Source organism: Zootoca vivipara, chromosome 7 (assembly GCF_965207765.1).
Source record: "Zootoca vivipara chromosome 7, rZooViv2.hap1.1, whole genome shotgun sequence".
Lineage (NCBI taxonomy): Eukaryota > Metazoa > Chordata > Lepidosauria > Squamata > Lacertidae > Zootoca > Zootoca vivipara.
In genome coordinates this window covers 81587842-81613541 of record NC_142590.1, presented here as the reverse complement: position 1 = coordinate 81613541, position 25700 = coordinate 81587842, and the positions used below count along the sequence as shown (strand labels likewise).

At 45.7% G+C, this 25700-nt stretch overlaps 1 protein-coding gene across 2 annotated transcripts in view; it reads left to right on the top strand.

The window, feature by feature from the left end:
• Nucleotides 1-24245, top strand: part of BMP7 (bone morphogenetic protein 7) — a 75892-nt gene extending 51647 nt beyond the window's left edge. Inside the window, exons 2-7 of one of the 2 annotated variants that reach the window (XM_035122480.3) lie at nucleotides 4885-5077; nucleotides 12148-12296; nucleotides 16659-16859; nucleotides 18157-18233; nucleotides 20144-20254; nucleotides 23084-24245. In XM_035122480.3, coding sequence (XP_034978371.2) covers nucleotides 4885-5077; nucleotides 12148-12296; nucleotides 16659-16859; nucleotides 18157-18233; nucleotides 20144-20254; nucleotides 23084-23233 — 881 coding nt within the window. In that variant the 3' untranslated portion in view covers nucleotides 23234-24245. Of the gene's footprint in view, nucleotides 1-4884; nucleotides 5078-12147; nucleotides 12297-16658; nucleotides 16875-18156; nucleotides 18234-20143; nucleotides 20255-23083 lie in introns of both variants that reach the window. The other variant, XM_060277319.2, reaches the window with a different exon arrangement.
• Nucleotides 24246-25700: the final 1455 nt, after the last annotated feature.

Below are 25700 nucleotides of genomic sequence, written 5' to 3'. Positions count from 1 at the left end.
TAAAAATCCCTGGGCAAATGAAGGTATTTTCCCTGGCGCTTGAAAGAAAGCAGAAAGCTCTAAGTGAATTTCTCTGGGAAGGGTGCCACGACTGACAAGACCCTGTCTCTGGTCACCAGCCACCTTACTTTGGATGGCAGGGGAACTTGGAGCCTGTTTTTGCATCCGACAAAAAAAAGAAATAGCATGCATCACCCAAATAGAGAGGACAGATTTGCATAAACTTGTGTTTAAGTAGAATTGCAACACATCTTACCATGAATTGGATGGGTTAAAAAGAGGATTGGACAAAACTCACGGACGCGAAAGCTCTGAACACTAGTTTCTTGGTGGGAAGAATGCTGCTGCACTCAGATCCTGTTTGTCGGCTTCCTACAGGCATCTAGCTGGCTACTGTGAGAACAGGATACTGTGTAGATGGGCCACTGGCCTGATTCAGCATGGGTCTCTTATATGTTCTTACCACAGCAGGGGGGGCAGGTCACAGAGCAGGTGACTGGTTGCCTGCTAAGTTAGTTGCCCAGCTGCCCAGCTGCTAACTATTTATGGGCAAGTTCAAAGCACTTTGTTCTCCCTTCTGGTTTTTCTTTTTTTGGGGGGGGGGGGGTAAAATGCAAAATGGACTGAGCAGAAAGAGCAGTGATGGGCAACCTTTGGAGCTTGGTGTGTCAAAATTTGCCAAAAAACCGAGCATAACTCGGGTGGTGTGTCATTTCGAGAAAAAAACCCATAATTTCACGATATTTATAGTTTAAATAACAAAAATGTATAATTGTAATATATAACTGTATTTCATAATCCAAAAACTAATTATTTAACCAAACCAAACCAAAAACCCCTTATTTATCACAAAGTGCCCAGAGTTGTTGAGCTTTTTGGGGGGAGCTGCGGACCAAAGTTTTGGAGGTTTTTTTGGGGGGTGCAAAAGTTGCTTTGCTTTTTTTGGGGGGGATGCCCCAAAGCCCAAAGCTGCTGTGCTTTTTTGGGGGGATAGAACAGAAATAAATGACGAATAATACCTTCGCTGGAACTAACACACAGCACCAACATAGTCTGCCAAAGCGCCCAAAAAACCAGCACAGAACGGTTTTAAAAAACGAATGCTGTTACATCCAATCATAGTCTGCCAAAGCTCCAGAAAAACAGCACAGAATGGGTTAAAAAACCAATCTCTGGCTACCAGCAGCAACAACAACAACAAAGGATCCGGGTTTTAACAGCGGAGACAAGCTGTAGGAGGAGCAGGAGAACAAATGGGGGGGGGGAAACAACAACAGCGTGAATGGGCCGATGGGGCATGTGCCAGCAGTGAGGACTCTGTGTGTCACGTCTGACATGCGTGTCATAGGTTCGTCATCACTGAGATAGAGGATGCCTTCAAATAGAGGATAGTCCTCTGTGAAGGAAGACACATGGCTGCCCTAGTGTGAGCTGCTACCAGACAGAGTTGACAGTACCAGGCCAGGCAGACGAATATTACGACCTTCTAAAAGGCAGCTTCCTATGTCAATTTAGCTGTGGGATATTTGCTTTCTGGGAATAGCTGGGAGGAAACTGGTGAGGCCATTTCACTTTGAATAAAAATGTGCTTGCATTGTGCATAGCTCATTTAATCTTCAAAGGCTTTAATAATGAATCTTCCCAGCCCTGCCTGTAAATTGGCGTTGCTGCTTTAGCAGACGAGAAAGCTGGCAGGAGAGTACGATAAGAAGTTTTCCCGTGGGTACATGCGAGTGGTACAATCGAGAGTTGCATCCTGAAAGTTCTTTGAGCAATACGTCCCGAGTCAAATTAAAGAATGGGGCGAGGGAAGCTGAGCAGGGGAAGGGAGGCAGCTATTCTGAAGCCTAACGTGTTTTTCCTCTTCATGCCATCTGCATGTTCATGCAAATGGTTGCATCATTTTGATTACCTTGTTTAATGATGATCTGATGCCGCATAGATAAGGTTGCATCCTTGCCCTTGAGAAGAGCCCTGTTGGATCAAACCCAAAGGCCTATCTGGTGCAGGATTAGCCAACCAGAAACCTATAGGTTGCCCAGAGGCGGGAGCATGACTGCACCGTAGCACTGGTTTGCTTGCTGCCTTTGAACTTGGAGGCAGCATGTGGGCCTTGCGACTGGTAGCCATGGATTGCATTATCCCCCACGGATTTGTCTAATCCCCTTAGATGGTTTCAAAGTTAGTGACCACATCTTGTTACCTCATGTTGCTTATTCCAGAGTCACTGTCACAAATGGAAACCTGCCCTACTTCTAGAAATGTGCAATTAAAAGATGGGAGATCTCGGTGACGATGCCCAGTGGTGGTGCCAGAGACTCACAGCCACATTTCAGACACCGCTCCACAGCTGTGGCCGAGTTTGTGTCGGGGTGGATGGGAAGAGAGGTATATCAGCCCAGCAACAAAGCACTGTGGTTAGAATGTGTAAACTTCATCAAGCACAGCTTGGAGGAAGAACAGTTGCATTCTCCGTAGCAAACAAGTAACAAGTACACCCAGTTAACAGGAAAAGATTGCATGGAATGGCGCAGCCACAGACCTCTGACCTTTTGCTTTTTAAGTCTAATTTTGCACATCCATGGATGAAGGAAGCACATGTTGGCCATTTTCTTTCCCTTTGTTTTTGTCATGCGAGCCATTGCGGCCTTTTAGGCTGTTCTGCATTTGCTGCTGTTTTTAATTCAGTTTAATGGCATGATATTTTGTTGGGTTTTATGATTTAACTGTTAGCTGCCTTGGTAGGACGGGTGAGGGGGCAGTCCATTTTTGCAGAGGAAAGGCTGATTAGAAATATTGTAATAAAGAAAATAAAATGTTTGGGGTTTTTTTTTGCAAATGCAGAGCAAACAAAAGGTGGTGGTGATTTGTGGGGTGGGGGACAGTGAAATTGCAAACCAGTTATTATGGGAGGGAGAAAGTGATATTTACTGTATATAGGGGTGCAATATGGAGGGAAGGGGCAGAGCATCAGCTTCGGATGCAGAAGGTCCCAGGTTCAATTGCTCACATTTCCAACTGGGGCTGGGAGAGACCCCTGCCTGAAACCCCAGAGAGCTGCTGCCAGTCAGTGTAGGCAATACTAAGCTAGATGGACCAATGGGCTGACTGTGTATAAGGCAGCTTCCTATGTTCCTATGAAGGTTCTCAGGAGCAGACTGCACAATCAAGAGGCAGAAACAACAGGATCCATGAAACGATAAGACGCAAACTGTAAGGGTTGTAACCGAAGAGATGTTGGTGCCATCCTACGGCATGTTTACATAATGGTTAATTTAGCCTTGAATAAATGAGTCCATCTAGCTCTTCATTAGAGTCTGATGCTCACGATAAGCTTTTATTCAGTGCAAGTATCCTTTGCAGAGGATGGGAACTAGACAGCCACAGAGCCAACATCAGATGATTCAAAGGTATTACTAAGATCTGTAATTACCACCGCTGATGGGTGACTCAAATATTATAGGGCCATTGGGAGCAACGGACCCTGGTACATGAGTCACAGAGGTCATGCAGCTGGCCGTAGTAGCCCTGCTAAAAGACATTAGGCATATATTTCTGTTTGTTCTTAGCCCTTGCTTCCTTACCTCAGTCTGCTGTCTAGCGCTTCCTTCCTTGCCTCTTCAGTAACCCCATGATCTTTGTAAAGGTGTTTGGACAGCAGACGGATGTCTATGTCAGTAAGCAATTCTTACTCAAATGCACCTGGAGCCATTAATATACATGTGGATGAAGCTAACAAGCAAACTCAGTCCAGACAGGTTGGAAGTGCTGGTGGTCCTTGAGTCATTTGACTTCGGAGGCTGTGCTTGGCCTGTTCGTGACGGGGTTGCACTCAATTTCACAGCCCGGGAGAGCTGTTTAGGTGCAGCCCTGGGGCATCTGTGCCCAGATGTGCTTTTTATCAACTCTGGTTGGTGCTCCAGCTCTGCCCCCTCCTGGGTAAAAGCAACCTGGTCATACATAGCATTGATACCTGTGCCTTGGCAACATCTTAAGTTGGATTCCTTTGTTTGGGTGTCTGCTTACGTGAAAAGGTGGGGAGCTCTGCCCTCTGTGTCACTATGCCCTTTGTTCTCAGTGAGTTGAACATAAAAAGAGTCTGCTGGATTAAGCCAATGACCCACTCAGCCCAGCACCAGATGCAGGAGGAAACCCACAAGCTGGACACAGGCTCAAGAGCCCTCCACCCTCCTGTGGTTTCCTGCAACTGGTATTCAGAAGCATTACTGCCTACAACTGTGGGGGCAGAGCAGAGCCATCAAGTAGCCTTTGATAGCCCTCTCCTCCATGAATTGGCCCAGTCCTCTTTGAAAGCCATCTAGGTTGGTGGAGAAATTTGAAGTGGGCAACTTCCTCTAATCACCCTCCAGGGTTCTAAATAACGTGGGGAGCCTCCACAGTTTCTTAACACTGCTGGAGAGCTGGAGTGCATACAGTCATACCTTGGTTTTAGTCCACTGCGGTTTGAGTACTCTGCGGACCCAGAAGTGTTTACTTCCGGGTTCCGCGGCGCGCGGGTGCTCAGAAGCGATCTGCATGGTGTGTGCATGCGCAGAAGCGGCACTCCATTTAAGTACTGCCCGGGGAGCGAATGGCTCCCCAGAACAAATTGCGTCCTTAAACCGAGCTACCATTGTACTCCTTGTACAGCCAGCATGTCTGTACACCAGATGTGCACCCTCTTACATATTTTTCTGCAAGAGTAGCAGGTCTCTATACTGTTGGTAGAATCCCTACCCAACCATCCCCTACTATGCCATCCCCTCTCCCCCATTGTCTTTGTCCAAGTTCAGGCATATACCACTCTGCTCATATAGAACTAGGATGCTTTATGGTTCTTCCAAAAAGCACGAGTGCCATTAAGTGTGCATTTTGTTTTTGCAGTGGAGCATGACAAAGAGTTCTATCACCAGCGCAGCCATCGCCGCGAGTTCCGGTTTGACCTCTCCAGAATCCCCGAGGGTGAAACGGTGACTGCTGCTGAGTTTCGGATTTACAAGGACTATATCCGAGAACGCTTTGATAATGAAACATTCCAGATCAGTGTCTACCAGGTTCTCCAGGAACACCCAGGAAGGTGAGTGACTGAGGAAAGACCCCAGCCTGAGCTGGGGGTGTGTGAAAAGGCAAGAGCCAATAATTGTGTGAGTGGCCGGAACAACTGCGTGGCATCTCATCCCATAGTGCTCATATGTGAATGTGCAAACTCATCCTTTTCAGACTGTCGGTGGTTGAGAAGATACGAAGCAATATGAAAGCTCAGTGATGGTTGTTGATCCACAATGGCTGTTTCACACATGCAAGCTATCCCTTAACGTAGCAGCTAAGAAGCATACACAGGGTGAACTCAGCCTTGGTCCAAGAATCGAGGATTGACATATTTCGATCTTCGTTGTGCCAGTTTGTGGACCAGGCAGAAAGATTAGAATAGAAAGATTTTGATTGTTTGAAACGTGAAGAGAGAAATATAACATGCAGAGGAATTCCTGGGCTAGCCTATGCAAAAAACAAACAAACAAAAAAAACCCAACCAGGACATTAATAAACAACTGAGGGCCACAGGCAATGCAAGAGAGGCCTAGTTCACCCAAAGCCTTTCCATACACATATTTGCACCAGGCTTGGTTGGAGGCTCGGAAAGCATGAGCTGGATCCTGACTCCAATCTTGCCAGTTGCCCAGCGCTGCTCAGTGCTTGCTGCAAAACGGGACGTGGAACCTTCCTTCCCCTGTGACTTAATGTGACTTTCGTATGGCGCAACTGATTGATTGGCATGCCCTTTGATTTTATTTCGCGTTGTGCCTTCTGCATTTAGGAAACCGAATGAATAACAAATTGAGCCGGTGCTTTTGTTTGGTTGGTGTTTTTCTTGACTAAAAGCGATGATGGAAGAAGTGAGTTGTTTAGCTTGGAAGGAGTTTCGTGATCGCGGATGCTCGTCTTCCAGCACTCGGTCCCACTCTTTGGAGGCTAGAGCAGGGAGGGAGCGCTAATCCATTATTGCTGTAGAGTAAAATTATTGGTCACCAGGGTAGGAAAGTTCCAAAAGTGTGTGCATATGGTAAGGAGGACTCCCTTTGATCTCTCTTGCTGAGGGTTTTCCCCCTCCAGGCCTGCTATTTGCCCAGTACTATAACTAACTACAGGAAAACAAACACATTATACAATTTCCCAGGCTGACTCACGGCGTACGGTGACATGCCTCATGTCGGCATGGGAGCTTTTCTTTCTTAAAGGCTGCAATTCCCCCCCCCCTGTGTAAATTAAATAATAAAAGCAGTCGCTTCAAGAAGTGGTTGCTTTTTCTCCCCGTTTCCCCCTCCCCTCCTTTTAAACTTTCGTGAATCGTGGTTTGTGGGTGAAGGAGATGAGTCAAGCAGTAAAGGAAGCATGAAAGCCTTTCACCTCTGGAAATTCCACATCAGATGCTGGGGTTTGAGTCCAAGAGCAATGCTTTCTCATCCCTGCTTCCTGTGGGAGTCCTTCGGTCAGATGTTGGTTATGACTTGAAAGCCCCAGGATGCATTTCAGTGGCAGAAACCTGGCTAACAAGTTGTGTGGTCTCCTTGATGCAAACCAGTAGAGGGAGGCCTCAAAAGCATTGTCTGTTTCCCAGGCTGGCCTTTTATAAGGGGAAAAGGGAAGTCTGCGGCCTGGACTTACAAAGTGTGTCACAAGCAACCTCAAAAGGTGCCTTATAGAAGCGAGTCAAGCTGTTTTTCCAACTAGCCCAATGCTATCTACTCTTGAACCTTATTAGCCCCAGGATCTCTGGCAAGTCTTTCCCATCAACCATTATATTTTATTTATAAAAATATTTATACATAAACCTTTATCGTAAAAAAACTCAAAAGCCATTTGCAGCAGTATCTATATATATAACAAAAGCACATAAGAATTGTAATTAGAGACCACCAACTAACTATTCCTCTGCTCTGCATAGCTCAGTTGGTTAGATGACGGTACTGATAACATCAAGGGTGCAGGTTTGATCCCCATATGGGACAGTTGCATATTCCCACATTGCAGGGGGTTGGGCTAGATGATCCTTAGGGTCCCTTCCAGCTCTACCATTCTAAGATTCTAGGACTGCTCTCCTCCTCTGTATCCTTCTGTGGGCCTTTATATTCTTCAGTTTGTTCATTGCTGGTTCGGCACCATATCGCTTTCTTTCTCCCTTGCATTTTCATGCTTTTTTAAAATCTTCTGCCACTTGATGGGACTCTGCCAATTATTTTTTGTTCATGTTATTCCGTTTCTTTCTCTCAAATGCTCTAAAACTCATTTATTTCATTTTGTGCATTTCAGCTTGCTGATTTCTAATTCTGCTTCACCTCCACCTCTTTCAGTTTAATTTTTAAAGCCCTCTGTAGGTGTTCTGATGCCACGTCAATGTGATTTTTCTAGGATTCTAGAGCGTGCAGGGAACCTCCACAAGTGCAGGGGGATATCCCTGCTCCATGCAATCATCCTGCAACTTGTGGAAAATGATGGAAAGGATCATGCAAATATGTGTGGTGCTAACACAATCCCATTCCCCTTTGATGTGATTATTTATTTAACGATTGTATTCATTCATTTATTTGTTGCCTGCCTGGCCTTTACCATAAGGTTCCAGGGTGTTGGGGTGAGCAACAGTTTCGAAATATAATATTAAAAAAGTTAAAAGTGCACAATGCGCCCTCAACAGTAGCGGATGGCAACGGTGTGTCAGCAATGCTCACTTGACCTCCTCACAGCCATGTTGCTCCTGCTGATTACTGAGAAAGTGAAGGCGAGGAGGGTAAGGAGACTGGCACAGTGCAAACACGGTCAGGGGAGTAAATCCAGGGCTCCTAACAGTGTGTGCACCATGCTAACCTTACCCCTCTCCTTCCTGGTGCTCCTTCCTGAAGCAATGCTGACCCCCCATGCAGTTTGCTATTGGTCCTAAAATATGTACAGTGGTACCTCGCAAAACGAATGCCCTGCAAGACGAATTTTGTGCAAGACGAATGCGTCTTGCGAGCTGATGGTGACTCGCAAGACGAATTCATTTTGCGAAAAATTCGTCTTGCAAATCACGTTTTCCCATAGGAATGCATTGAAATTTAATTAATGCATTCCTATGGGCAAATTTTTTTCCCAATGCATTCCTATGGGGAACCGTGATTTGCAAGACAATTTTTTCGCAAAACAAATTGACTCGCGGAACGAATTAAATTTGTCTTGCGAGGCACCACTGTAAAGCAGTGTTTCTCAACCTTTTTTGGGCCACGGCACACTTGTTCCGTGAAAAAAATCACGAGGCATACCACCATTTAAAAAGTTAAAAAAATTAACTCTGTGCCGCCCTATATTGACTATAATTATGACTGTAAGAAACACTTGCCAATTGCTGTGTTGGTTGCAATCTCCTGTAATAAGGCTTCACAAGCCGTCCGGTGGGTCAGTGTTGTGTATTGGCGGCCGCCAGGCTCGTTTGCACTGAGCTTTGGGAAAAAGGAGGAGAAATATTGCTTTCCAGTGGGTCAGCGCTGTACATTGGCGGCTGCCAGGCACGTGACAATGCAAATCGCCCTTCTCGTCGCCGCACGTCGCGGCACACCAGCCAGCGTCTCGTGGCACACTAGTGTGCCACGGAACAGTGGTTGAGAAACGCTGCTGTAAAGAGGTACCGCTACAGCGGGAAGGTAAACGGTGTTTCCGTGTGCTGCTCTGGTTCGCCAGAAGCAGCTTTGTTATGCTGGCCACATGACCTGGAAGCTGTACGCCGGCTTCCTCAGCCAATAACGCGAGATGAGCGCCGCAACCCCAGAGTTGGTCACGACTGGACCAAATGGTCAGGGGTCCCTTTACCTTATACATTTATAACTCTTTTCAGATAATTATTGTCTCCCCAAGTGGCTCACCACATTTACTACTACTACTACTACTGCTACTACTACTATTACTACTATTTACCAGCCCTTCACCCAAAGGTCCCAGGGTGGGTAACATAATATTAAAACACAATAGCAAAAACAGTTCAAAACAACTTAACAGCCACAAAAATAAGATGGGTCTTATGATAGACACCTCTTGACAAAAGCCAGGGCAAAGAGGTGCATCTTCAGCATACGAAAGAAGCTGTATCAATAATGACAAAGAGTCCTGCCACCAGGTTTACAAACTAAACAGGCAAAATCCACAGTGGAAGAGGAAAGTCAGGAGAAAGGTAGAGGAGGGCAATTCGGCTCTTTGAAGCTGGAACAAAGTGATGAGCTACAAACATCTATGGTATATTCAGTCGGGCTGATCTCCCCTTGTGGGTTGTTCTTGCCTGAGTAGCAGTTGGTCCCATGATTCAGGAAAGGGTAAAATCGGTCCAGTATACCTGAAGGAGCATTTCCACCCCCATCATTCAGCCCGGACACTGAGGTCCAGCTCCAAGGGCCTTCTGGAGGTTCCCCTCACTGCGAGAAGTGAGGTTGCAGGGAACCAGGCAGAGGGCCTTCTCAGTAGTGGCACCCGCTCTGTGGAACACCCTCCCGTCAGATGTCAAGGAAATAAACGACTACCTGACGTTTAGAAAATGTCTGAAGGCTGCCATGTTTAGGGAAGTTTTTAATATTTGATGTTTTATCGTGTTTTTAATATTCTGTTGGGAGCCGCCCAGAGTGGCTGAGGAGGCCTGGCCAGATGGGCAGGATAAATATTATTATTAGTGAGGTCTTGTTTCTTTGGCTGGTGCATGGGGCCAGAGTGTCCCCTAGCAACTGGTATTTGGAGCAGAGTTATTTCTGCCAGTGGGCATGGAAGCAAGCCATGGGGACAGGATGAGGGGCTCCCCCTTGCCACAATGTTATCCCAGAAAGACAGGGAGTGCCACCCTCCAATGGCCTGTTGGCAGAGCATCTGCTTTGCATGTAGAAGGTCCCAGGCTCAAACTCCAGCACTTCCAGGTAGGGCTGGGAGAGACCCGGGTCTGAAAACCTGGGGAGCTGCTGCTAGTCAGTGGTCCAACAACTTCCTGGGTTGGTTCCTAAGGCTGTCTCATGAGCACACAGCTGGTCTCATCCTTGCCTCTGTTGGAATGATCGCAAAGTAATTAGTTACACAAATATCTATGCAAAGTGTGCACAAGATGTTTGGCAAGATGATACACGAGAGTCAGCAAAAACAGACCGAAATTGAAGGTGCCGTGTTTGCATATCCAATTACCAAGCTTGCATAAACAGCCACAATATCTATGCTAGTAGTATAAACATAGATGTTTTGGTTGTTTGTGCAAGGTTGGCATATATTCGCTCTAAGAGCAGTATATTTATATGGAACCTTTTATAGTTGGACCAGACATCTGAAAGTAAGTGCATGTGGTTGTGTGTTCACAGGTTGCATGGCTGCTCTGCCTCTCCTGTTCAGCCCCTGAGATGCTCATATTACTAGCAGGGGGTGACGTTACTCCTCTTATGCCATCCTACAATTACTTGTCTTTGCAAGTTCTCAGTACCTTCTCTCTCCACCCTGCTCACTTAAAATCTAAGCTGTATGCTTAAGGCTATCGTGTCTTAAAATATTTACAAGTGTCCCAGTAAAAATAATTTTTAAGTAAAGCTCTGCGTTTGCTTTAGTTCTATATAATTTGTTTAATTACAGTGCTATCCTATACAGTGGTACCTTGGGTTAAGAACTTAATTCGTTCTGGAGGTCCGTTCTTAACCTGAAACTGTTCTTAACCTGAGGTACCACTTTAGCTAATGGGGCCTCCCGCTGCTGTTGCGCCGCCGCCGCACAATTTCTGTTCTCATCCTGAAGCAAAGTTCTTAACCCGAGGTACTACTTCCGGGTTAGCAGAGTCTGTAACCTGAAGCATCTGTAACCTGAGGTACCACCACTGTATATATCTGTTCAGAAGTAAGCCCTCTTGTGTTCACTGGGACTTACCCCAAGAACAGATAAAGGCAGCTTATATCGACTCAATTGGCCCACCTAGCTCCACGTTGTTTTCACTGACAGGCAGCTGCACTCCAAGTTTCAGATGGGTAGGGATTGAACCTGGCACCTTGTGCACATGAGAAACAGATGCTTTGCCACTGATGTGGGTGGGGCTGTGGTCTAAACCACTGAGCCTCTTGGGCTTGCTGATTGGAAGGTTGGTGGTTCAAATCCGTGCAAGGGGTGAGCTCCCGTTGCTTTGTCCCAGCTCCTGCCAACCTAGCAGTTCGAAAGCATGCCAAAAGTGCAAGTAGATAAATAGGTACCGCTCTGGCGGGAAGGTAAACGGCATTTTCGTGTGCTGCTCTGGTTTTGGTTTTCCGTTGCGCTAGAAGTGGCTTAGTCAAGCTGGCCACATGACCTGGAAAAACTGTCTCTGGACAAACACCGGCTCCCTTGGCCTGTAAAGCAAGATGAGCGCCGCAACCCCATAGTCACCTTTGACTGAACGTAACCTTCCAGGGGTCCTTTACCTTTACCTTTTACCCCAAGAAAGAATTGCAGCCTTAGTATTCTTTTAAAATGTACATGTTATGCATTATCTCTCGGCCAGCCTGTGTATGTGTGTGTTTTGTCTGCACCGGATAGAGAGTTGGTGTGATTGCTGCCTGCCTGGGTTTTTTGGCTGATTGCAATGTGTGGTATTGTTTGGCTGCTGCTGCCTGAGGTGTTGTGGTCCAGAGTCTACCTCAGTATAAAGACAGACTTGGCTGTAAGCAGCGGAGTCAACACCAAAGTGTGTGGTTTCTTCCCATAAATTATAAACTTTGCAATTTTTTGGAGGGCTAAACATAGCTGCCAAGTTATCCCTTTTTTACAGGGATTTTCCCTTATGCTGAATAGGCTTCCTCGCGAGAAAAGGGAAAACTTGGCAGCTATGGGGCTAAATGTTATAAATGCTTTTTGGTTTTTTATTTCATTTGCCCATTCCATCTCTTTGGTGCTTCCCTGCAGGTTAGAGATTACCAAATGTTGTTGGATTCCACTTCCCCTTAACCCCAGTAAGCATGGCAAGTGGTCAGGGACTTACAGTCGTAGAGGGCACCCTGTTGGCTATTCCTGCTTTATATGGTTTATCCATGATTGACTTTGGTATTGTTCAAATGTAATAAGCTTACATGTAGTAATATGTCTTTAAATATCCTCGAAAACCCTAATGACTTTCTCTCCTTTTTCTTTATCGCTCTCTAGGGATTCAGATTTGTTCTTGCTCGACACTCGGACAATTTGGGCCGCGGAAGAAGGCTGGCTAGTGTTTGATATTACAGCAACTAGCAATCACTGGGTGGTCAACCCACAACACAACCTCGGCTTGCAGCTATCAGTGGAAAGCATAGATGGTATGTTTCAGAAAGGTCATCGCTGACAAATCTCCATTTCGGCTTCATCCTGCAGCTTATGGCTAGTTCTTTTTAGAAACGGCGACATTTTCATATCCCAACCCTCCATTCTTGCAGCCCACTGATCTGTTCATCTTTCCTGCCTCCCGTACATGGGCCAGATTAATACTGGAGCAGCTCCACAGGAACTAGATAGTTTCAAAGACTGTCACTTTGGCGTTCATATGCTTTTGAGAAAAGGACGATGCTGTCCCTCGTGATTGCTGATAAGAGTTTGGATGGACCCAGCCTACTGAAGTCTTAGAAGTAGTTTTCCATGCTTTATATAGGCCTCTGCTGCTTTCCTATGACTATTACTTCTTGTCCTTCTAGTGTCCACTTGACACCTACCATCCTTATATATGTTTCCCCTTCCATCCAGCATTATGGTCCTTCCCTTTTGATGCTTCCTTCAGCAGCTTCTTGGAATACTTCCAAAGGCACTGGGTGAAATTCAGCATCACGCTCTGCCAATCGTCTGTGCAAACATTCCGGCTAGTCAGACGGAACAATACCTTCTCCCTACGCACTGTTCTAGGGTTCTCCTGACCCACCCAGAGCCATTTTTTGCTTGGGAGGCGGGCCCAGGTGGAAGAGAGGGGAGGAAACCCAATTGCTCAAGCATTGCCCTGGCACAGGGTGTCTACTGATGGAGATGGTTAGGCGACTCCTACCCACTGTCCCGGAGGAGGTAATAATCCCAGCAGAACGAGGGTTCTGAACACAAGGGACCAGCAGCAAGCAGATTCAGTGGGCACAAAGCAGGGTCAAGCGAGACCAGGTTGAGCAGTGCCATATCCTGGTGGGGTTTAAGACTGGGTAGCTCTATGGGAATGTTGGTTTAGTGACAGGTAACGTAGGGATCCGGGTGGCGCTGTGGTCTAAACCACTGAGCCTAGGGCTTGCCGATCAGAAGGTCGGCGGTTCGAATCCCCACAATGGGGTGAGCTCCCGTTGCTCGGTCCAAGCTCCTGCCAACCTAGCAGTTCGAAAGCACGTCAACATGCAAGTAGATAAATAGGTACCGCTCCGGCGGCAAGGTAAACAGCATTTTTGTGTGCTGCTCTGGTTTCGGTGTTCTGTTGCACCAGAAGCGACTTAGTCATGCTGGCCACATGACCCAGAAAAACTGTCTGTGGATAAACGCTGGCTCCCTCGGCCTGTAAAGCGAGATGAGCGCCGCAACCCCAGAGTCGTCTGCGACTGGACTTAACTGTCAGGGGTCCTTTACCTTTACCTTTTTTAAAACATGTATATCTGCACTAGAAAACTCCTATCACTGCAACCCCAGAGTCATTCGTGACTGCACTTAACTGTCAGGGGTCCTTTACCTTTACCTTTAACCTTGGACTGAGCCCCCCATGGACAAACTGGGGGCAATGATCTGGACCAATTGGCATTTCCATAATATTTTATGTCTTTAAAAGATAAGCCGATTCAGAGCTGTAGCTACAGGGGTGCTACCCAGGGTGTGTGTGTGTGTGTGTGTGTATGCAAATGTATGTGGGGGGGGTACCAAGCTAGGTCTTTGGCCCAGGTGAAATAAAGCCTGGTTTCACCCCTGAGCCACTTAGGTATTATAAAATCCCAGCACAGTATATTCAAGGCCAGCACCAGATTCAGGTGGTAACATCCTTGAATCCTCAGAGGGAATGCACCCCCAGGCTGAATGTTTATTCCAGGTGCAACAGAACTCCCAACCAACAAACTTAATCCATTTTATCAGGGATGACTTCTGTTTATTCGCCCTAACCAGCTCCAAAGTGGTCCCCCAGACACAGGTTCATAGCTCCCATTGCCTCTCTAGCAATTACTGATTTAAATGTGAAACAGAACAATGCGGTGGTGACATCTTGACTCCAAACCCTGGACCCATTTCTGGGGTTTTTTGGGGGGGCAACATTCAGAACACCCTGTCCCTGCCCTCTAGAGAGCATAATGCAATCACCAGAAACAGACTTCCCTTTTTCCAAACCAAGCATGGATGAAAATCAGGAGGAACAAGGAGACCCATTATATGGGTAGTAGCTTAGCCGAGGAACAGATGGAATGCATGGCATTGACACGGCCCTTGGTGTCTATCCCAGTTGTCCCATGGAGACCTTGGTCAGCCCAGGCAGAGTTGTTTTGAAGTGTTGTTTGAAACGATAATGAAAGACATTAGTTCATATTTAATAGCAATCCCGATTCCTTTGTATCAGCGCCAGCGAGATCCAGCAATGATAGGAAAGGAAAGGGGATTTTAAAGGCTCTTTGTTTACTCTTAGAAAGTTTGGATAAAGTGAAGCAATGCGAGAGAGGCTGAAGTAATTTTTTAGCCTGGGGCATTCTGTCATCTTCTAAGCACTCTTAATTCTTTCCTCCCTGACAATATGTTGGAGCGGCAGCTGGCTTCTTGGAGCTTGCTTGGGTTTCTTACCTATTACATCCTGTTTGTCTCATTGCAAAGGAAAGGAAAGCAGAGCTGTCCTTCAGCCTGAACCTCTGTGCATTTGCTTGGCACTAAGTCTCGTTGAGTTTAATGGGACTCGCTCCCAAGGAACTGTGCATCGAATTATAGCCTTCAAGGTGCTGAAGCCTAAGGAGAGTCATTTGAGAATAGGGGTGTCTCTTTACATTAAATTGTGGGACATCAGTGTCGGTTTTTAAGTCCTAAAGAACCAGAGTTTGGTTGTCGTTGTTTAAATAACGCAACCATTTGAGCTTATAAATAGCCATGCAGAATCAGCCCCAAAGCACATTTTGTTCGGTGTTCTGTTATCCTATAACTGGCAGCCAATAAGAAGATTCTAAATTGACCCAGCCTGCTGTAAATACTTTGAATTTGCCTAGGCGAGAGCAGGTCAAAAGAGCAGTGATCCCCTTTCTTCTGGCATCTTACTTAAAAGTTGATCCATTGAAATGAATGAACATGGCTAAGTTAGGGCCATTAATTTCAATGGATCTGCTTTGAGTAAAACGTAGTGGACTACCACCATATATTTGTTTAGACTTCTGTCCCACCTTTCGTCAATGAGCTTCAGGTGACACACATAGTTCTCTCCCTCCCCATTTCATCATCACAACAACTCCCTGAGGTAGGCTAGCCTGAGAGGGTGAATGACTGGCTCACGGTCACCCCAGTGAGCTTCATTGCAGAGTGGTGATATGCCCTGGTCTTGAATGCCCTGGTTCAACACACTAACCACTATACCACACTGCCTTTAGGCTGCAGCATCAAGAGCAATCAACCCTGGCTTGTGGGAATACTGTACACAGATCTGAATAGCCAGGCATAGTCCAGCATGCAAACTGAAGTACAAAAGTTGGCGTCAGTAAGCAAAATACCTTGGAAAGACTAAAGCCATTTCTTGCCCTCAAGCTCAATCTATCTGGAATGGCATTGGACTTCATTTAAGATGAGACGTTTTTATTTTAAGCCAATAACCTTCCAGTGAGAATTTAGTATTCCGCTGAGCCTAGTTTTTATGGTTCCTTTTTAAGCTGCTGAACTCAAAGAAACCTCTCTTAAAAGCAAAAACCAAAATAAATACTGTAAATAAAGAAGAAGAATAAAAACCCAGGGAAGTCTAATATTGAAGTTGACCTAGCATAACATAACATTTGCTTCAGTTTGGGTACCGTGGCATGTAACACAACATTTGTTGTGCTGAAGCATTGCTTGCGAGAAAAGCTGCATTAATTTCAAGGCCCAGTTTTTGATCCTAAACCTAGTGAGAAAGGCTTTGGGAGCAAATCCCTAAGAAAAACCCCCTGTAACCACTGACTTGTGGGGGACATCTTTCAGAGAAGAAAGGGCAAAGGAGTAAACCCTACACAAATCCAGCGTAGAGCCCCTAAGATGGTTGGATGGTGCCTTGCATTCCACCTTCTCGCAACTCCTGTAGCCGGGATGGTGCCAAACATATTGCTCTGCTTTCCTTGGGGCCACATCAGTGAGGCTGAGAGAGGGGTCCTGTCATCTGGGCAGCCCACGACCTCCATACACACAGGCTTGCACCCTGGGGTGGTTATTTGGTGCTGCAGATACAGCAGAAAGAGTGCAGGGGGCAGCAGTTAGGAGTTACCTGCAGCCACAGCAGGCGCTGGGATTCTCCAGCAGCTTGACTTCACCCCTGGAGGCTCACTCCGTCGTCTCTTGAGACAAATGGATGCCAACGGCAAGTTTTTAAGTTAGCCTCAACATGCGCCTGGAAAGCCATGGGAGTTGAGCGTGTGGGTTTGCAGGCCCGACTATTTGTCTTCCTGCTACTCCTGGTGCAAATGGGAAGCAGGTAAAACTCCGCTTCAGAGCTAATGGTCTGTCCGTCCCCATCTCCTTAGGGCAAAGCATCAATCCCAAGTTAGCTGGTCTTATTGGAAGACACGGCCCGCAAAACAAGCAGCCATTCACCGTGGCTTTCTTCAAAGCCACCGAGGTGCATCTCCGCAGTATCCGTTCCGCAGGAGGAGGCAAACAGCGGAACCAGAACCGGTCGAAGACGCCAAAGAACCAAGAAGCCTTTCGGGTGTCAAACCTCGGAGGTATGCAGGCATTAGGTGTGTGCTTTCCATAAAGCTAACCCTGGTGGGGAATGCTGTTTAAAAGCTGGAACAATTTCTGTTTCAGGGAGTGAATGCTGGCTGGGGCATTACAGGACAGCAGGCAGGGTGGAAGATGTGGGTGGAGCAGGAGTTCCACTGGTTGGGTGGGACCCCACCGATGGCACTTCTGCCCATCCACAAGTTTGCTGTATTGTGTGCCGCAGAACCATCAAGCCATAACATAATCGTGGTTCCCAACTCTGAGCCAGGCATCATACTATATGGAGAAATAGGCACCGCATGTTGTGTATGGTTTTACAACCGCGTGCCAGAGAGGAGAAGCCTGACTGAGGCTAAAGTGTGAGTGTGTTTTGCCTTTGCCCAGTTAGGCTAATGAACAAGTAGCCGTAGGCAAAAGCACTTGAATAAATACAAGCGGGTGGCGCTGTGGTCTAAACCACAGAGTCTAGGGCTTGCCGATCAGAAGGTCGGCAGTTTGAATCCCCGCAACGCGGTGAGCTCCCGTTGTCCGGTCCCAGCTCCTGCCCACCTAGCAGTTCGAAAGCACGCAGTGCAAGTAGATAAATAGGTACTGCTCTGGCGGGAAAGGAAATGGATTTTCCGTGTGCTGCTCTGGTTTGCCAGAAGCGGCTTTGTCATGCTGGCCACATGACCTGGAAGCTGTCTGCGGACAAACACTGGCTCCCTCGGTCTATAGAGCAAGATGAGTGTGCAACCCCAGAGTTGTCTGCGACTGGACCTAACCAGTCAGGGGTACCTTTACCTTTAGGGTTGTGTAAACACAGAAGCATCGTTTACTTTTCTGAGGTTTTGCCCTGGTTTGAGTGAGATGGCAAAGCTGATTTTGCAAATACATATGTGGATCAGAGGTAACAATAATTTATTTCTGGGGACTTCCTTGATTTTTCACGGGAAACAATAGGCTGCTTAAAATGTTGATTAACAAAGTTTCCTATTGTTGAAGTTTATAATACAACAAGTAATCAAGTGGAATGTCATCTTGTTTCACCTCTCACAATACTACCAACAGCTTTTCCTCGCACAGAGTTTGAGGCAGAATTTTGATCCTGCCCCCAACTCAAATTTTGATATATGCCCACTCAAATAAAAGTCTGATGTTAAAATGTTCACGTAAGTCACTGGTGAGGGTGATAGAAAGTCCCATTAACTGGACTGTGCATTCACTAAAATTGCAGTGTAGTGTGCTGCTGGTCAATCTTAGCTAACATGGTAATTTTTTCTTCTCCTTTTCCTACTCAACACTTTTCAAACTCAGAAAACAGCAGCACTGACCAGAGACAAGCTTGCAAGAAACATGAGCTCTATGTCAGCTTCAGGGATCTTGGCTGGCAGGTAATGTGATTTCTGTGCTTGGAATCAGAGATTTGTGGTGCATTTTTAGTCCTCTGTTGCTATCGTACTGGTAATGTGAACCCCATGACCTAGTTTTCCAAGTTCTGACCCTTAGAGAAGAGCAGTGGCTAAGCCCATCCTGGCAATTGCCACAAACTTCTAATGTACGGTAATACCTCCGTGAACGTCTGCCTTGTCTAGCGTCCATTCCAGCAAACATCCGCGGCAAACCCGGAAGTACCAAAACGGGTTACTTCCAGGTTTGCCGCTTGCGGTTTGCCGTGCGTCCTTTTCGGCTAGCGACCGGGGCTCCGGAATGGATCCTGATTGCAAAACAAGGTAGCACTGTATGTCTGCAAAGTCATAACAACCGGAGGGGTGGGGGAGGGGGGATATTATTGATTGGTCATCAGTCCTGCAGATTTGCAACTCCTCAGGATCATACTCACAACTTAGTTTGTTGAACTCTAATTTGGCTGCCCCCATCTAAAAGTCTGCTGGTTTAATGATGAGCGAATGCCCTCACAAAATCAGCCATAATTTGATCAGCTCTGTGTACTGAATCTTGCAAAATGTGAAGAGGTTGCTAAATGCCAGTGGGACACATGTCTCAAATGCAGTTGTTTTCCAATATCACAAAAGATTACCTGTGTGTTCAGAAGCAGGCTAACAAATTCGTGCTCTTAGTGGGATGCTCCAAACACTCCCCCCCCCCTTCATGGCTGTCCTCAAAGACTTCAGGGCATTGCTACCGATTTACTGAGAGTGATGGTAGATGTAGCATTGAAACAGCAGCCACCAGAAGCCTGCCAGGGAGCCCCAAAGCCAAGTTTGCCTCCCCTGTTGGCCATCAGCAAGCGGCATTCACTAGTCCTAAAGATGGAAGCTCCACCTGGTTTTTGGCTCCAACATCCATTGGCAGAACCATGCTTCCAGAATGTGGCCATTTGGTTCCTTCACCAAGTAGCTGGAACTTGATTCCCTTGTATCACCAAAAATGCCCAGCTGCAAAGCGAGAGATAAAGTAAAAAATGGTTCTTGATAAGCTGGAGGGCCACATTTCCTCCTGCGCAACCTTCCTAGGGCTGCTCAAATGCCACTTAGGGGCAGGGCCAGAGGCAGAAAGTGGGTGGAGCAATCCATGTAAATTTTGCCTTTGTACAGCACGGTAGCTTTTGCACCCTCCTCTCTTATCTTCCATCCAGACAGGTCAGAACCATTCTAAGGACACTTTCCAGCAAGGCAAAAACCAGCCAGGCAATACGATGTGAAGCAGGGCCGAATGAGGAGTGTGGCCTGGGGCAAGGGTATGGTGCGGGGGGAAGTCCCAAGGATCAGATGCAAAGGCTTGTAGGGCTGAATTTGACCTCTGGGTCTGAGGCTCCGCACCCCTGATGTGCAGCAGAATAGTCACAAAATCCTTCAATAGCTGCACTTGCATGTAGCAGCCGACCAGACTTTCTTATAGGGAATTATAGTAAAGTACAAACTGCCTCGTCGGCGCATGCCACTCAGTTCCTCCTCCTCTGCTTCTCCCCTGTTGTGAGCAGGATCAAGAAGACTTGATTTTGTGTTACGTCCAAATCAAAGATTGTGTTTTCCTGCTCGCTGACAAGACACAATCATCCTGTCAACCACAAACCATGGGTTTAGATTGTTGGAAGGCAGGAGCGATCAGGCAGGATGCATTGCTCTTTCCTGATAAACCATGGCTAGCACACTGCTTGTTCCTGATAAACCATGATTAACCGGAAAGTACGGCTTATCATTATGTGCAAATGCCTCCATGGTGTAGCCACAGGTTGGGATGGATCAGCTGAAGCCACTGCTGTGAACGTCTACTCTTGAGCAAATGTCCAACATACTGAGGAGTGTTTTACTAAATCTTCTCTTTCTCTGATGTAACCCAGGACTGGATCATTGCTCCAGAAGGTTATGCTGCTTATTACTGTGAGGGAGAGTGTGCCTTTCCATTGAACTCTTACATGAATGCAACAAACCATGCTATTGTACAAACACTGGTAAGCTCACCCTAATGCCCTTTTCGAACAGCTTGACTTAATCCGATCAGCACCTTCCTTTCTTTCTTTCTTTCTTTCTTTCTTTCTTTCTTTCTTTCTTTCTTTCTTTCTTTCTTTCTTTCTTTCTTTCTTTCTTTCGAATCACGCGAGGTGTTAGTCATTGTGGATTTTAACAGGGTAAAATAACTTCTAGATATTATGCTGGGTATTATTTGCACCCGTTTTGAGATTCGCTCACTTTAGGTAGGGGCACTTTGAGGAAAACCTGCAATGGGGAGAAGAAGGTGGTGCAAATAACTTTTTGCTGTTTTGAGAAAGGGAGGGGAGTGGGCTTACAAAGGCAGAAGGAGGGCTTCATCTCACCTCACTTTCCCTGTTCAAACATTTAACGTTGTCGGCAGCTGCAGCAGCAGAGTGTTCCCATTACAGTGGAACCTCGGTTTACAAACACCTCGGTTTACGAATTTTCGGTTTACAAACGCCGCGGACCCATCTGGAACGGATTAATCCACTTTCCAATACTTTCAATGGGAAAGTTCGCTTCAGTTTATGAACGCTTCCAATTGTGTTCATAAACTGAGGTACCACTGTACCACTGCCTTCCTTCTCCTGGGCAAGGGCCAATAACTGTCAGGAGATAGAGCTTCATATACAAGTCAGGCTGTTTCTGTTACTTCTGCAGGGTTACAGATTGGGCAGAGCCTTAATAATAATAATAATAAATTTTTTATTTATACCCCACCCTCCCCAGTCGAAACCGGGCTCAGGGCGGCTGACATCAGTAAAATTACAATAAGACATAAAGAAAGAAAAGAAAAAGAAAAAGAAAAAAAGAAAAACAATTTCAATTTACATTTAAACAAATGCAACCTCATTTTTAAAAAGGCCCGAGTCAAAAACCGTAAGGGAGGAAAACACAGGGGTCAGACTGAGTCCAGGCCAAAGGCCAGGCGGAACAGCTCCGTCTTGCAGGCCCTGCGGAAAGATGTCAAATCACGCAGGGCCCTAGTCTCCTGTGAGAGAGCGTTCCACCAAGTTGGGGCTAATACTGAAAAGGCCCTGGACCTAGTTGAGCAGTGCGCTGGGTTCCTTGATGTTGCAAGTGGAGAAGCCTGGACTGGCCATTCCCAGTGGTGGTACTTCACCGAGCCTCTTGGGCTTGCTGATCAGAAGGTTGCCGGTTCAAATCCCTGTGATGGAGTGAGCTCCCGTTGCTCTGTCCCAGTTCCTGCCAACCTAGCAGTTCGAAAGCACGCCAGTGCAGGTAGATAAATAGGTACTGCTGCGACGGGAAGGTAAACGACGTTTCCGTGTGCTCTGGCTTCTGTCACGGTGTTCATGCTGGCCACATGACCCAAAAAAGCTGTCTGTGGACAAACGCCGGCTCCCTTGGCCTGAAAAGCCAGATGAGCGCCTCAACCCCATAGTTGCCTTTGACTGGATTTAACCATCCAGGGGTCCTTTAACTTTGTCGTTACCTTTTACTCAGCATGTGGCTGAGCCCATTTTTAATTTTCAGTGGATTGCATCCATTGTGCACCCGTTGCACAAGAAGAATTAGTAGTAGCAGGTGCTACTAGATTTATTAGCTGCTCATCACAAGAAAACTTTCAAAGGATATGAAGTACTTAAAAGCCTCTATAAAAATCAGCCAGAGAGAACATAATAGTATTTGTGTGTGTGTAATCTCATTAAAAGATTAATCATATACAGTAAAGCGGTCACATAGAAGAAACAGCTTATTAAAATAACTATTAAAATAAATAGTTGTTTCTCATGGACACGCAGACATATATTTAACTCCCCCCAAGTTTCACTTTCCTTTTCCCCCCCCGCAAAGAAGTTTTTTGTTCGTTTGCTTGTTTTAATAAGAGCTCTCCAACACCATGTTCTGATTGTGAGAAAAGGCAAAAAAGAACTCCGTAATCCCAGTGGAAGAATGCACAGCTGAACTGCAAAGCCGTACCTATAACTCTTCAAAACCTCAAGCTCAAAATGCAGTTGCTTCCTTCAGATTGCATGCATGTAATTGCAAAATGCATGAGCACTTTTGCATATTTGCAAGGACCACATCTAGCTCTCTGCTGAGCCTTTTCTACCCATGCTTTGATCTTCTTGCAGCAGATCTTCTTGCAGAAGAAGGAACTATAATTGCATGCTTTGCACAACATCAAAGGCCATTTCCTCTCCCAGCTGCTCCTCGCTGGTGTTCAGGAGGCAACCCTAACGCAAAATTCAAATATCTTGTTAGGTGATGATGCAGTGTCTCTCACTTGGCACTTGAATGGGAACGGCTGTGGTGCAGACTTTCTCTGTCTTTCTCCTTGTGAAAGATATGAAAATGGAAGAAAATGGCAGTGATACTGTTTGTTACAGCAGGAATGGGAAGCAGATATTGTTGGACTGCATTTCCCATCATCTCGACCGTTGGCCTTGTTGTGAGGGGCTGATGGGCATTAAAGTTCAACAATATCTGGTGACAGGTAGGTAGCCGTGTTGGTCTGACGTAGTCGAAACAAAATAAATTCCTTCCAGCAGCACCTTAGAGACCAACTAAGTTTGTCATGCACACGAAAGCTCATACCAATGACAAACTTAGTTGGTCTCTAAGGTGCTGCTGGAAGGAATTTATTTATTTTGTTTCAATATCTGGTGAGATACACCTTCCCCATCTCTGCGTTAAAACACCCAGGTTCTCAAGTTTGGGTCAATAGGAAAGAGTCTATGGGAAATGCTTTGTGTTAACACCTATCAAAACATTTTGTGATGGCGGCCGTAGAAGAAAGGACGTGACTACCTTGATGTCTTACAACTTTTTTGTCCCAACAGGTTCACTTTATAAACCCCGATACAGTGCCGAAGCCTTGCTGTGCCCCGACGCAGCTCAACGCCATCTCCGTCCTCTATTTTGACGACAGCTCCAACGTCATTCTGAAGAAATACCGGAACATGGTGGTACGAGCCTGTGGCTGCCATTAAACATTAAAATCGGGAAAGCCGCATGCAGCTTGCAGAATGTGCAGGTTGTGTGTGCCCTTGTTTTATAACACGTGTCGTTAGAAAGAAAAGAAACCCTTCTTTGAAAACATGCCGCAGTTCTTAGGAATACCGTTTCTGAAGTGGCCAAAGAAAAGAGACGCAGACACAAGCGGCATCTTGAACAATTTTTGGCTTCCAAATAAGCATCATTCTGCAAATTGATGCACAAGGAGAACAAGGACCGAGGATCGGTTTTGTAAACAGGTCCGTACTTCTGTAAGGCAAGCAAAACTTGTCCAAAAGTGCTTTGTCAAGGGGGAAATGAACCTTTTTAACAACAACTAAAAGCCATCTGTAGTGAGAAACATGCTTGTGTGTGTGATTGTGTGTCTGTTGTGTGTGGGGAGGGCACAGATTTGTAAGAGTTACTTTTAGAGGAATGAATTGTTTGAACTGAAATGAGAGTGAATTAAGCTGCCTGAATGAAACAGTGTTTGTGTTAAAATGGCTGTGGATGTGTAAATCCTGACTTTTTATTTTCATGGATTTTTCTATCTTCCCATAACATTTTACATGTTTGGAACATTTCACCGCCAAAGCGGTCCTGCAATTCTTGCAAAGCAGATCTCAATTGTTGGTGTGTGTGTGTGTGTGTGTGTGTGTGTGTGTGTGTGTGTGTGTGTGTCAGAGAGAGAGAGAGAGAGAGAGAGAGAGAGAGAGAGAGAGAGAGAGAGAGAGAGAGATTGATTCACATGTTCCCCAATCAAAAGCACAGCCAGCAATAGAAATCTAGGATAGTTGTGGCTTATTTGTACATCATGTTCCCATCCTAACACACCGACAGCCATATAAACTGCACACGTATCTGATTCACTGTCATGTATCTCCAAAACAGTTGACTTAATTGTGTGACTCCTTGCACAATTAAGCCACTACAGAACTCCTATTTTTATATTTTAAAAATTTGCTGTAAACCAACAATAAAATTTGCAAAACTGGTTCCTTTTCATAACATTTAGCCACAACAACAAATGAGCAGTTTTTACTCTAGGAACAGAAAATCATTGTCATTCTCCGCATCCTTAAACTTTCTTTCATTTTATTTACTTCCAACTCCATAGGCAATAGGAATACTTAGGCCTCCAAAACAGTGGACCTCTTTTGTGATGTGCTTGTCACACGGATTTTATTTTCCTGAGCACCATCCTCTCCCTGATTCTAAGGTTCTGTAGTGCTGGTTTGAATCCTCCCCAACTCTGGCATGGCAGGGAGCTACTATAGCATGTATAGCATTCCACAGAAAAATATTATTGATCATTTTTTAATATTTCTTGTAAACCGCTTGGAGGTTTTATTACCACCCAGTGGCATATGAATTGTGTTAAGTGAATAAATAAACACTGGGCAGAGTTCTGTATCTTACCGATATGGTTGAGGAAATGGACAGGATCCTTATCAAATTGGGAAGGTCTGCAACGCTGTAAAGGACAGGTCATACGTATGACTTGGGGGACAGAATTAAATTCAGAAGAACCCATTTGCTGAGAAACTGGATAGGCGTCAGGGATTTTAAGAAAGGTTTAGGCACTACAGTTGATGACCAACTTGTACACAACTCAACGGTATGATGTTAAGAAAATATCATTTTAGGTTGCACCGACAGGTAGAACTGAACCAAAACTCGTTTTTGTGCTCCTGAGCTTAAGATGTCTGTATCTGAAGCACTGTGTTTCGTTACTTGTACTACTTTCAAAAAAAGGCTTGGGACACTGGGGAAAGTTTTGAGGGGAAAGATACCAAGATTAGTAAATAGGAAGGAAGACTAAAGGAAGCAGGCCTCTGAACATTGGGAAGGGATCAATTAACTTGCAGGATTCTTTTCCGCAAGATGAAGATGGCTTTTCAAAAAGCATTTGGAGCACAGAGGATAGCTCTATCAAGGACTATTAAGTGCTACAGCTAAATCCCAATTTTCCATACATGCACATCCAAAGTCCCTTCTAAAAATATAATGAATGAACACGGAGATCTTAGGAACAAATCAGACTGGTTGATTTTGTGGGGAGCAGATGGGATTTGTGCATCTTGGTTGGCCAAAAGCCTGTGTTGCTGGCGAAGTCATGCTTGGAAATTTGTGGGACTGAAAAAAGTGTCCACAGCAAATTCTGGCTGTTGCTGGTGGGACCTTAAGGTGTTACCAAGGACTCCCGAAAACTCCACACTGTCGAAGATGTGACTGGATACCTTTTATACTAATTGGACATGGAGTTCTATTACCCTGCATAGCTTATTGTCCCTTACGATGCTTAATACTTTTAGAATGTAGACTAAATTATGCAGAACAAAAGAAGTTTTACAGACCTGTACAATTCATAGATAAAACCCCTGTCTTGCCCACCAAATGTTTTGGGCTATGACTCCTATTAGCCTCCATCACGTTGGATGGGCTAATAGGAGTCATAGCCCA